This window comes from Lipotes vexillifer, unplaced genomic scaffold (assembly GCF_000442215.2).
Source record: "Lipotes vexillifer unplaced genomic scaffold, Lipotes_vexillifer_v1.1 scaffold240, whole genome shotgun sequence".
NCBI lineage: Eukaryota > Metazoa > Chordata > Mammalia > Artiodactyla > Lipotidae > Lipotes > Lipotes vexillifer.
Window position 1 is genome coordinate 1,649,225 of NW_006797481.1, and position 12,484 is coordinate 1,661,708.

A 12,484-nucleotide genomic window follows, 5' to 3' on the forward strand; every position below is an offset into this window, starting at 1 on the left:
GAAACTACTTGGGATTGACCTTCACCCCAAATATGGTGGCATGGGACAGGGCGGGGCTGTGATTCAATGGGGGCACATGTGGAGCTCCGTGTCCCCAGAGTACACACGCTGCAGTCTCCTCACTCAGCCTTCATGTCATTCATCCATCACGTATGTTGCATGGGGATCAGGTGTCAGGCATGATGCCCGGTCCTAGGACACGAGGCTGAACAAAACTTTTAGACACGTTCCCAGTCCTAGGGGAAGTGACAGTCTTATCAGTGAGCTGCAGCTATAGTGCGCGCCATGAGGGAGAAGGTGGGTCTGTGAGATCAGCCAGCAGAGTGGCCTGGCTTGTCTGGACCGGGGAAGTTTCACTGAGGATAAGACCCACCAGCCAGCCCCGCAGGATAACCAGGTGTGAACCCGGGGGAGGGGGAAGTGGAGGCAGGGAGGACAGCGCAGTCTTCTAGGCAGAGGAAGGAAGGGGCGTGGCAAGTCTGAGAAACTGAAGGAAGGTCCATCTTCTCTCAGGAGGTGGTGTCATTGTAAGTCTATAGGATGTAAGTTGACTAGGCTTCTGGTGTGAGCTGGAAAAGAAGGGTGTTCCACATCCCCTCAGCCTGGACCAGGGTCCCCACTGGCTCTCTGGGCTGCTGCCTGTGCACCTCTCAGCCCACATCTACCTCTCGGTGTTGACTGCCCCCTTGACTGCCTCACCTTCATTTTCCCGGAGCCCAGCAAACATTCAGTAAATGTTTGGTGAACTGAGATGCACTGAACAACATTTACAAGATGCACTAAAGAACAGACACCACCAGCCACAAAAGGCCACACATATTGTGTGATGCCCAGAATATGCAATGTCCAGAAGAGGGAGATCCAGAGAAAGAAAGTAGATTCATGGCTGCCAGGGGCTGCAGTGGATGGAAGACATGAACATTTTCTGGAATTAGATGGTGGTGATGGTTGCACAACTCTGAAGATACTAAAAACCTTTGAATTGTGCACTTTAAAAGGGAGAATTTATGAATTATGAGTTATGAATTATACCTCAACAAAGCTACTTAAAAGGGGAGGTTAGAATCAACACCTAGTATGCTCTAATGGTAGTAGAAAGAGGGCTAGACTTTGAATCAGGCAACTTGGATTTGAATCCTTACCCATAAAATGGGCATGACCCCAGCCCCTTCTCATGAGGTCAAAGGACAGGAAAGGGTCTCATGGAGTCTGGCCTACTGAGGTGACAGCCCTTCTCACCTGCTCCGACACAAACAAGCAGAAAGGCTTCTGAAGATGTGCTGTCAAGTCCTTGGGAGGAACACATCCCTCTCTGTTGCCATGGCAACATCCAACATCACTCAGCTGGTGTGACTTGGGACCTTGTGTGCCTTGGGCTCTATGACCCAAGACCCTAGGGTAAATACCAGCACTGGATAACTCAACAACCTCACATGATTGTTTCTGTTCTTTTTATTCTACTACTAATGAAGCGTCCTGTTTTTGTGACTTTGAGTTTCTATAAAAGAACTTACATAGCACAGAGAATGCACAATCCACCTGGTACACTGTAAGCTGGCAGGGCAGAGCCAAGTCTGTCTACCTCAATACTGTGCCTCCACCAGAGAATGTCTGGCACACAGGCAACATAATGAATGAGTGAATGGATGAACTGTAAAGTTCACTTCTTTTGTTCCTTTTTGAAGAGAAGGAACTTGCGAAGAATAATTTTAGTAAAACCAGTGTATAGAAAAAATGATACTAGTAAGAAAGGAATATGATTTAGTCAAAATCATTCATTCATTCGTTCCACACATATTTACTGAGCACTGTTATGCATCAAGAATTGTTCCTCCAAAAGATATGCTGAAGTCCTAACCCCCAGTACCTCAGAATATAGCCTTATTTGGATATAGAGTCCGTACAAAGATGAGAAAGTTAAAATCAGATCAGTAGAATGGGCTCTAATCTAGTACGACTGGTGTCCTTATAAAGAGGAGAAATTTGGACACAGGGACAGACACACACGGAGGGAAGATGATGTGAAGAAACACAAGGAAAATACCATGTAAAGATGGAGGCAGAGACTGGAATTATGCTTCCATAAGCCAAGAAATATCTGGGGCTAATAAGCTGGAAGAGGCAAGGAAGGCTCTTTCCCGTACAGGTGTCAGAGGGAGTGTGGCCGGCCAACACCTTGATTTTCCACTTCTAGCCTCCAGGACCATGAGACGATTTCTATTCTTCCAAGCCACTCAGTTTGTGGAACTTTGTTACAACAGCCCTAGGAAACTAACACAAGTACCTACTAAGTGTCATGCCAACAAAAGAGACACAAATCCCTGCACACAGAGAGAGTATATTCTAGTACAGAGCTCAGCAAACTATGTGCACCATTCATTTACATGCTGTCTATAGCTGCTTTCACGCCACCACTGCCAACTTGAGTAGCTACAACAGAGACTGTAGGACCCACATAAAGCCTAAGATATTTACTATCTGACCCTTTACAGAAAAAGTTTGCAGACTCCTACTCAAGTAGATAAGAACAGACAATAATCAATACTAAGAAATGACTTAGTTTGTCAGACGGTGGTAATAAATGAGCAAAGGTGATGTCAGATGGTGGTAATAAATGAGCAAAGGTGATTGTCAGACGGTGGTAATGAATGAGCAAAGGTGACTGTCAGACGGTGTTAATAAATGAGCAAAGGTGAGAGCCACAGGGAGTGTGGTGGACGGGCTGCGATTTCAGCAGAATGGTCACTTAAGACGGCCTCACTCGACCTAAGATTAGGAGGGGGAAGGGAAGGAGCCACACACACATCTGAGAGAAGAGCAATCCAGGCACGGGCGAGAGCCAGTGCAAAGGTCCTGAGTTGGGAAGGCACTGGCATGAACAAGGAGGGGCAGTGCAGAATACTAACAGGGAGGCAGGAACTGAGGGACCAGATCTTAATGCCACTGCAGGACCTGGGCTCTGATGCTGACAGCAATGGGGAGTGACCAGGGGCTTTTCGCGGAGGTGAGGCACCACATGTGACAGGGCTTTAAAGGCTCATTCTGGTTGCAGTGTGAGGGGCAAAGGAGGAAGGAGGGAGAATGGTAGCAGGGCTTCAGCAATAATCCAGGCAACAGGTGAGGGTGGACTACAGTGGGAAAAGGAAGTTGGATTCTGGAACTATTCTGAACATACAGCCAAGAGAAGAAACCAGAGAGAATCACAGAAAACAGAGGGGAGCATTCCCTGGAATAAATGAAGCCAGGTGGTCAACGAGACTTGGGAGAAGCCAAAACCTATCTTCCCTGGGAACTAAGAAATGAGGGACGCCAGGGCAGAGGGCAGAGGGCAGAGGGCCTGGCTGAGAAAGCCTCTCTTGAGGCCCAAAGCTCCCTGTCCAGTGGGTTCTGATTAAAAGGGAGGGGGCGGCCTGGGGCTGCAGACCGCTTGAGCCCTCCCTCGGGGATGCCCTGGGTATGAAGGCAGAGATGGGCAGACTCATGGGCAGTCAAGGCTCAGAGGTCCCCAGACCCCAAGCAGCATTTGGCAGCTGAAGACAAATGTGAATGCAGACCCCACCACTCGGGACAGCTGACGGCAGAGGGAAGATGAGGGGAGATCAGTTCACTCAGGATGGAGGATCTCGGAGGGAGAATCTCAGTGTCCTTGTTCTATGTAAGGCTGGTGGGTTTTGGTGGGAACAATGGTTTCATTCCAAAGTCTCCTTTTCAAGTCACTTCATTTAGAAAATTTAGAGATTGCTTCTGACAGCCCAAGGGAGGGAGGCCTGGTGAACAGTGTGTGTCTCTCAACTCTGTGTGTGTGTGTGTGTGTGTGCGTGTGTGTGTGTGTGTGTGTGTGTGTGTGTGTGTGTGTGTGTGTGTGTGTGTGTGTGAATGTGGGGGGAGAGGAGGGAGCAGCCTCTACCTGGCTTTTTACTGTGGCTCAGAGACTGGAAACTACACATAAATTCATTTCACATCACAGACCCTTCACAGCCCAGTCAGAGAAACCTGGCAAAGGCAATGGCACCATCTTGAAATGTTCAGCCCAGTCAAGCACGGCATCTGTGACTGACATGGATGCGTTCCAGCCTCAGGCTGGGTGGAAACAAATGACTGCTTCCTCCCTTGAGACATGGTTTTCTGGATTATATTCAGAGGGAGGTGCTCTTTCTTATGACGAAACACTACACAGGCACTCAGGGCTGCTTAAAATGACCTATGATTAGAGAATCAGTGTTGGTTAGAAGGCTACCCGAAAGCTGGAGTCACACAAGGAAAGCCTGGACCCAGATCCAGGGATTTGAGGGCAGAGGCAGCTCCTCATTATGTCCATTAATGGAGAAAAACAACACACTCCTGCCACTTCTATCTATAACTGTCCACTGACTGGAAACCACACTCACACAAGACTGTGAGTTGGGGCAGAAGAGGGTTCAATGAGGTGCTCTGTTCTTTCTGTGCATTTTTCTCTACAGATGTTCTTCCCAGCATGGAAATTCCACAAGTTTTAACTCTGAAAACACACAGTTAATCACAAAGGTGAGCTTCTTTGTGAAGCACTGGCCCTGTGGTCAGCATCACCCATGGACTCTCTAGCTTCTGGCTGACCCGAAAGCCAGCATGTCACAAAGACGTGGAGAACCTTAGCCAGATAAAGATTTATTATCCAGCCAGTACTTTTATTTCTGAAGAGGTCCTGCTAAGTGTTTCGCTGCCCCTCCAGACCATGGCCTGTGCCCTCCATTTTCCTCACTTAATGAAACAACAGACTTGCGTGTTTGGAGTGGAGCTGGAAAGGCAGAAAAGACCAGAAGGGCGTCGATAACAGAAAACCACTATGATAATGAACAGAGCAAAGCGTTCGAGATTATGGGCTATTTACTGTATATGAATATGTAATCGAGTAATTGGATATCCTTCCACATCAGGCACAGTTGCTTAAATCAAAATTGGAATGGAGTCATAAAAGTCTCATAATATTAATGTTGTTAACTAAAGTCTATAACGAGAGGTTCTCAGGTTGTGCTGCTGCCTACGGGTCTCCCCGTGAATTCTCATCATGACAGATGACCCCCGCCCACCGTCACTGGACACCTCAGTCCACCAAAGAGCAACAACTTATTAATCTCGGTCGGGCATCCTGCCTCAAACACCCACCTTCACAGCAGTCAAAGGCCTCACTATCCATCCCTTCTCCAAGCTGGAAACCTTGGCAGCCTCTTTGATTTCTCCCTTAATAAGTGAGTGTTGAATGAATACAATTTTCCACTCACTGAACACTGCGTCTTCTTAACACGTAATAAGGGAAAGAAAGATGGAGCTGAGATGTGGCTACAGGTCAGGCTTTCTCAACCTCAGCAACAGACATTCGGGGCTGTGGGGAAGGTGCTATCTTGTGCACTGTAGGATGTTTAATAGCATCCCTGGCCTCTACCTACTAGATGCCAGTAGCACCCACCACAAACACCACCTCTACTTGTGAAGATGTCTCCAGTCATTACTAAATGTCCCCTGGGAGGTTCAGTTGCCCGCATTGAGACCACTGGTATAGACAGTGACAGATGGCATCATAAAGGGGAATTCAGGTGAAATAAGCCTGACTCAGAGCCCATTAGAGGATCCAAGGAAAGGCACACTCCACTCCTGGCTGACTCCAGGGTACAAATTGAACAGACGATGGCACAGCTTGAATGGATAGTTGGGCCACACCCATGACCTGTACCAACTGAGGCACATTCAGTTTTGGCTGCAGGAGTCTACCATGATGCAATTTTGGTTCCCCCGCCCCATCCCAAGTACGGCCCTAAACATCACTGATCATAGATTCTCTTGCTTTGCTTTCCCATCAGCCCACAGAGCATTAATATTCTCCCTCTACTGCTCCAAGTTCCTTTCTGTGCCAGTTGGATAGAATGGGTGTGAAGCCCTGTTGTCAGCAGGCCTCGAGTGCACCAGCTGCATCAGAAGTCCAGCATTTCCCCAAAGCCAAGAGCTGTGATCCTTCATCCTTTCATGACACACCAGCCGCAGCTCGGTAATGAGTAACAAAAGAGCATTTAATAGAGGCCAACCTCACGTCTTAGGTTTTCAAGACAAGATCACTACCCAAAAGCTCTTACTACCTTCCAAGATGAAGCCAAAACCTCAACTCTAAAACCCTTAATCATTTGTCAGGTCCTAAGTGGCTGAAAAAAAGTGGAAACCAGGGATTCATGGCTTACAAACAGACCATGTTCCAAAAGCATGTCCACCTTGAACTCAGTGGTTTGGGAAACACACACATCCTTCTTTAGAAATGATGCACTAAGCAACGACAATACCGATTCACATTTGTGCAATACATTTTCATTTACAAAGTACGCTCAGATCCATTATTTCATTCTGCCTGTGAAACGGCACTGGGAAATATTGGGGGATTATTGTTCCCATGTTCAGAAGAACAAACTACAGTTTACAAGGATAAATGAGAAGCAGTCCGTGAAATGCCATCTAGCCCATAACAGTTCTCATGGGGAAGTGCCCTAATCATACGCGCCACAGTGATTCTGCTGGAAAATATTCCTAGTTCCAAGGGTGCAATGGTTATGTCCTTGTGCTGCTGGCTCAGCGATCCTCTCCCTGCCCCTCTCTCATTACGTGGTCTCATATATCCAGAACTTCATCCAAGTCACTGATAAAAGCAGAGAACAAGGGAGGGCTCCGGGTCCAGCCTGATGGGCCTCGACTGACTGCCCCCACCAGCATGGCCTCAAGACCCCCATCGGTGCTTGATGCCTCCACCTGTCCAGACCACGCATCAGTCTCCCTTTCCCCCTTCACCGGCCAGGCTGAAGCTGGAGGCTCATGACACCCAGAGCGTGAGTTCCAGGAGGGTGGAGGGTGAAGCTGAGGCCAGAGAAGGAGCAGAAGGCCGCCGGAGAAGGTGGGGCAAAGGCACCTCCAACTAGGAGTTCCCCTCACCTCTAGCCTCAACTGCCGCCTCACTACTACTGGAACACCTGGGAAGAGGTGAGAAGACGGCGGTCAGAAAAGGGGGAGGAGGGGGATGGCACCTGCTGACAGTAGGAAGACAGGAAAGGAAGAGCAGGTGGAGGCCACAGACCAATCGTGGAAGAGGCCACTCGTCCAGGGAAGCTGGATTAGGCGCATTTAATTCAGTGCGTTTGCTGAAAGCTGACACAGTGGAGCTCTCCATGGTAATTCTCAGATGTCATCAGAATTAACAAACTGGCTTGTTAACAATGAAGATTCCTGACCGCCACTCCAGACCCACCCCCAAGAATCCAGCTCCTAGCTCAGAGCGGCCTGGTCCAAGTGATCTGACGATCGGCCTTTGGGAAACACAGCCCTAGACCCTGCGCTCCCAGAGGCCACACATCCTGTGGACATCGCCTCTGCCTCTGCTCCCTTTCTTGCAGTGGCAGATGCTACTGTGGTCCAGTCAAGCTGAGAGCTGCAGCCGATCTGCAGAGGGGCGTGGCATGGTTTAGTTTTATTCCAGGAACAAGCCCCTCACTTGTTCTGTGTTATTTTGACTTTGCACAGATACCCCAGGACTGATACATACAGGTAAGCCTCACTCAGCCTTGCAGTGGCTGCTGGCATCCATCCCTGGGCTGGACATGGTGACAGATATGTCCTTGTGGGATGGATCTGAGATGTGAAAGGAGCCAACAACCACTTGGCATCAAGTCTGAGATGGAGGCAAGGGGTCCAGCAGGGAAGTCCATCTGAGTCTGTGACTGAGTGCCTGCCATCCTAGCAGGACCTGAGGGGTCTACTGGAGCATGAAGGAGGAGGAGGAACTCCGATTCTGTCCCCAGCAAGGACAGTATGAAGGCCAACACTCACCTGAACAGGCGCATTTTCTTTAAAACCGTGTCTGCTCTGTCATTTCAGCCTACTCTGGTTTCTCACAGTGGGCACTTACCTCTCCCCAGTAGGTGTATGTCTCCCCGCTTCCCTGCAGGAGAGAGGCAGACGGCCCAAGGACTGGGCGGGCCCCAGGCAGGAACTCACCTTGCCAGTGATGTTTGTAGTCGCACATGCGGGACAGGGCGATCATCATGGCACAGTACAGGGGCAGGATGGCGGCACAGAGCCGCCAGCTCTTGCCCCGCCCACTCTCGGTGAAACAGTGCAGCTTGCCCGCCAAGTAAAACGTCGTGAAGCCAAGTCCCGAGAAGGCAACTGCCGAAGAGAAACGGCAGGTGTTACTCTAGCAGATGGGAAGCAGCGGGGACACAGGGCGCCCTCAGCATTCTGTCTGCCATCTTGCACACTACCAGGGCCAAGGCCATGTTGGCGCCAGGCACCATCTAGGCAATCTGTGCTCTTGCTAGAACCACGCTGGTATGAGAATGAGAATAGGTCAACAATGAGAATGACCTTCCAGCCTTGCATGTGATCAAAATCTATTCTATTTCATTCATTCATTCATTAAACAATGACTTAATGGGTGTCTACTGTGTGCTAGACAGGCACTGATCAAGGTGGGGGGGAATAAAAAGACGCCTCAGAGTCTATATCTGGTCTCAAGGGGCTCACGGTCTGAATGAAGGTGATGGCCACGCTAATGGAGAGTTTTAATACAATGTGTCGATTTCTACAAGAAAAAAGGGTGCATGCAAAACAAATGACTGTGGTGACAGCATAGCTTTGAAGGGAGAGGGGAAGTAAGGAATTTTTGGCTTGGTGGCACTCAGTAAAGCTGGAACAGCAAGTGCTGTGGAGAAGTGAGTTTGACAGAGAAACCAATGATGACAAATTCCTTATTTTCTCTTACAAATTATGGTCATTAATTTTTAGAATTGCAAAGACAACTCATAGCTGTGCTGAATCCATTGTCAAAAGTGTGGAGTTGGGGGTCGTATGTGAACCCCAAGCTTTCCATCCAGTCAGGTTTAAACCACAGTTGAATTCAGTGAGTAAGGTGGGTTTTCTGTGGGCTTAGAACAACGGTCCTCAACCCCGGCTACACACGGAGTCACCTTTAAAAACTGGGAAGCTTTCAAAACTACTGGTAGCCAGGTATCATTGTCAGACATTCTGTTTGCTCTGGTCTGGAGTGGACCTTAGTGGTGTGCGCGCGTGTGTGTGTGTGTGTGTGTGTGTGTGTGTGTGTGTGTGGACTCCCCAGGTGATTCTATTTTTTTTAAATTATTTATTTATTTATTGAATTTATTTTTTTTGGCTGTGTTGGGTCTTTGTTGCTGCACGCGGCTTTCTCTAGTTGCGGTGAGCGGGGGCTACTCTTCACTGCAGTGCGCAGGCTTCTCATTGTGGTGGCTTCTCTTGTTGTGGAGCACGGGCTCTAGGCGCACGGGCTTCAGTAGCTGTGGCACGTGGGCTCAGTAGTTGTGGCTCGCGGGCTCTAGAGCATAGGCTCAGTAGCTGTGGCGCACGGGTTTAGCTGCTCCACGGCATGTGGGATCTTCCCGCACCAGGGCTCGAATCCGTGTCCCCTGCATTAGCAGGCAGATTCTTAACCACTGCGCCACCAGGGAAGTCCTCCCCAGGTGAGTCTAATGGCAACCAGGAGTGAGTTTAGACGCTTTTGTTGAAGGCAGGGGCTACAGCTCCCACCTTCTCTAGACACCAGCCTATTTAAAACTTTTCTCTTGGTGAGAAAATACTGCTGAGGCCTGAGGGGCAGAGCTCCTAGGTAACCAGACCGCACAGTGATTTGGTAGATTTGGTAGAATGGGTCTAATGCCATAACACCGAGGACTTTAAGAGACTGTCTGAAACCTGAGCAGCGGCCTCGCCATCAGTGAGTTTGTCACAAATACAGAATGTCAGACCCACCCCAGACCTACTGAGTTAGAATCCGTATTTCACCAGATCCACAAGCGAGCTGTGTGTGCCCCAAAGTCTGAGAAGGTCTGGCCTACAGCACATTCATCCTCTTTACACAACATCTCTGAGAGTCCATCTTCAGGAAATAATACAAAACTATAGAGAAATCTAGAAGATATTCTGCTCAAAGTTATTTATAATTATGGGAAAATGTAAAGATAAAGAACTGGGATATTTCCATTCAATGGATTATGATGCAACCATGGAAATTATTGTGATTATGTAGCGCTACAGACAATACTTAGGACACAATGTTAAGAGAAAAAAAGCAAGAGCCTAAATTGTAGGTTCAAGATAATCATGGTTATAGTGCATAAAAATGAATAACCTGCAACTTTAACAAATTATCTCTGACAATAATGTGTCTTCTTAAACGGGGTTCCCCAAGTATGAAAACAAGCTTGTACCAAAGCAGAACTTTTTCAGCAATCAAATTAAACAAGGTAACAGAGTATTTTTTTTTAAACAGGATATTAAGCCAGGTTTATCTCCGGAATAAAAATGAAGCACTTAAACATTTTTGAATACTCAAACAGGAAAGCAGTGCCAACATATATTGAATCTTCTGTTTAAAGTAAAACTATGCACAAAACTGCATTGCCCAGGCCCGTTCTAGATTGTTTGCTGTGATGAAGGGTATTAAATGATTTACAGGGTGTCCAAAGCGGCCCCATTTGGCCATCACCCTCCTAGCAAGTGCAACGGGTTCTTAATTGCCCATCCTTTCCCACTTTGCTCTGTTTCTGCTTTTCGTTCACACTCTGCCCTGAGGTAACAGACTGGGGGAGGGCTGGACACTTGGTTCTGGTGGGTACCGGCCCCATTCTGAGCTCTTACAGGAGGAGTAACGGACTTCGTTCAAATCTGACAGTTTAGCAGTCCACCCACCTAATTACTGCTACTCCATTTATATAAGCGTCTTGAGCATCCATGGATTTTGGTATCTGTGGGGCTCTTGGTACCATTCCCCAAAGGATGCTGAGGGATGACTGTACATTGAGTGTGGCGAGCCTAAAAGATCTGCCCTGGGGCTTTGCAGGGTTATGGATGAAAGTTTCCAAGATTTGAATCAGAGAAGAGGCAGCCCTGGGTGTTGCCAAGTTGTCATCTCTTGGGAAAAGAAGGTCTCATTAAAAAGAAGATCAATGAGCGTAGAGGGAATGTTGAGCAGGAATTTGGATGTGTCCCCATAAAAAATGGTTTGGAGACTTTAAGACATATGAGTCCCGGCTCAGCAGCCAACAGCCCTGAGCCTCTGGGCATATTCACAAGATGGACAAGAGAAGGGGCCGCTGAAAACCCTCCAAGGTCAAGTCCTGGGGCAGGTGGTTTGAGGCCAGACCCTCAGCTTCCACCCGGTCACCTCCTTGCCCCCAGGAACTCAAATTTGGCCAGTTTTGACAGTGGAGGCTGTGGCTCATTCTTTGGAGAGCAGGTAAAGCATATTCTCTCCCGCTCAGTGGGACCCACGCTGCAGGTCCTCCAAAATGGAGAAGCATCTACTTCTTTGAAAAGGAGGAGGAATTCAAAGGCATTTTAAAGGCTGAGTTCAACAGCCTGGATCATGTGGGCAACCAGCAGCAGCCAGTCTCACATCCTATTGGGCCTCCGGGCAGCATTTTTAAAGCAGCACTGTGCACCCTTGTCTAGCTGACATGAGAGACTCAGATTCCATGCTAAACCTTATGCTTGTCACTTTCTCACTGATATTCCTACAGTTATTGAACCAGCATGACGTCCTTTGGCAAAGGGCTTCTGAGGCACTTCCTTCTGGCCCAGGAGGCACGTCCCAGCTGTGCGCAGCTCAGGTGCTTTGTCAAAATTCCTGCTTTCCCAAATACCAACTGAATAAGAATTAGGCTCTACCAAACCATCCTGAATTCGTAGGATCCCACAGTTTTTCTGCCACCTCCTCCTGCGAGGCTGGGGGTTTGGGACCAGGATGTAATCTCCCATGAGCCTTCCAGCTCTGAGATCCTGGGACTTACCAAGGCTCAGATTCAAGTTCAACTGGGAGAAAAAGAAAACAGAAAGGTTTTCAAAGAAATTCTTTCCAATTCTAGCCAAACACCACCCTCTTCTCTTCTCAAAGAAACATGCATCTGAGACCCTGAGGGGCCGTAGAAGTTTTTATGCTAGTGAGGGGCAGGTGAGATGACATTTGTTCCAAGTGACCGTCTTCCCCCTGAAAACACGGTCCTTGCTTCCAGCATGATTAGGAAATAAAACTGAGAATTGAGCAAAGATGCAGGCAGAGCACTGGACATTTTGGAAGATCGGGATTATAAAACAGGATAAATGCATTCATATTTTGCTAACATTCTTAACAGAAATATGATTAGAACAGTCCCAAGCCAGTGGTGTGAGAGAAAACTGAGTCCACCTCTTCGGGGGTAGAACAGAGTTTAGAACACACACACACACACACACACACACACACACACACACACACACACACACAAGCACTCATGGTGATGGTGGGAAGAGCATATGCCCCTTCCTTTCAGAGCTTGTAGCAGGTTTTTCTTGGCTGGAAGCAGCTGATTGTAAATATTTCTATGTTGATCTGGCTGTGAAAAGTAAAGATGCTCTTGGAGCCTCTAAACTAGGAAGCAGATGAAAGAGTGGGGCTTTCCCGCCC

General features: G+C 48.2%; 1 protein-coding gene across 2 annotated transcripts in view; it reads right to left on the bottom strand.

The window, feature by feature from the left end:
- Positions 1 to 12,484, bottom strand: part of PLPP4 (phospholipid phosphatase 4) — a 118,954-nt gene that overhangs the window by 4,912 nt on the left and 101,558 nt on the right. For both annotated transcript variants that reach the window (XM_007469564.1, XM_007469565.1), the window contains one exon: positions 8,005 to 8,175. In XM_007469564.1, coding sequence (XP_007469626.1) covers positions 8,005 to 8,175 — 171 coding nt within the window. The remainder of the gene's footprint in view (positions 1 to 8,004; positions 8,176 to 12,484) is intronic.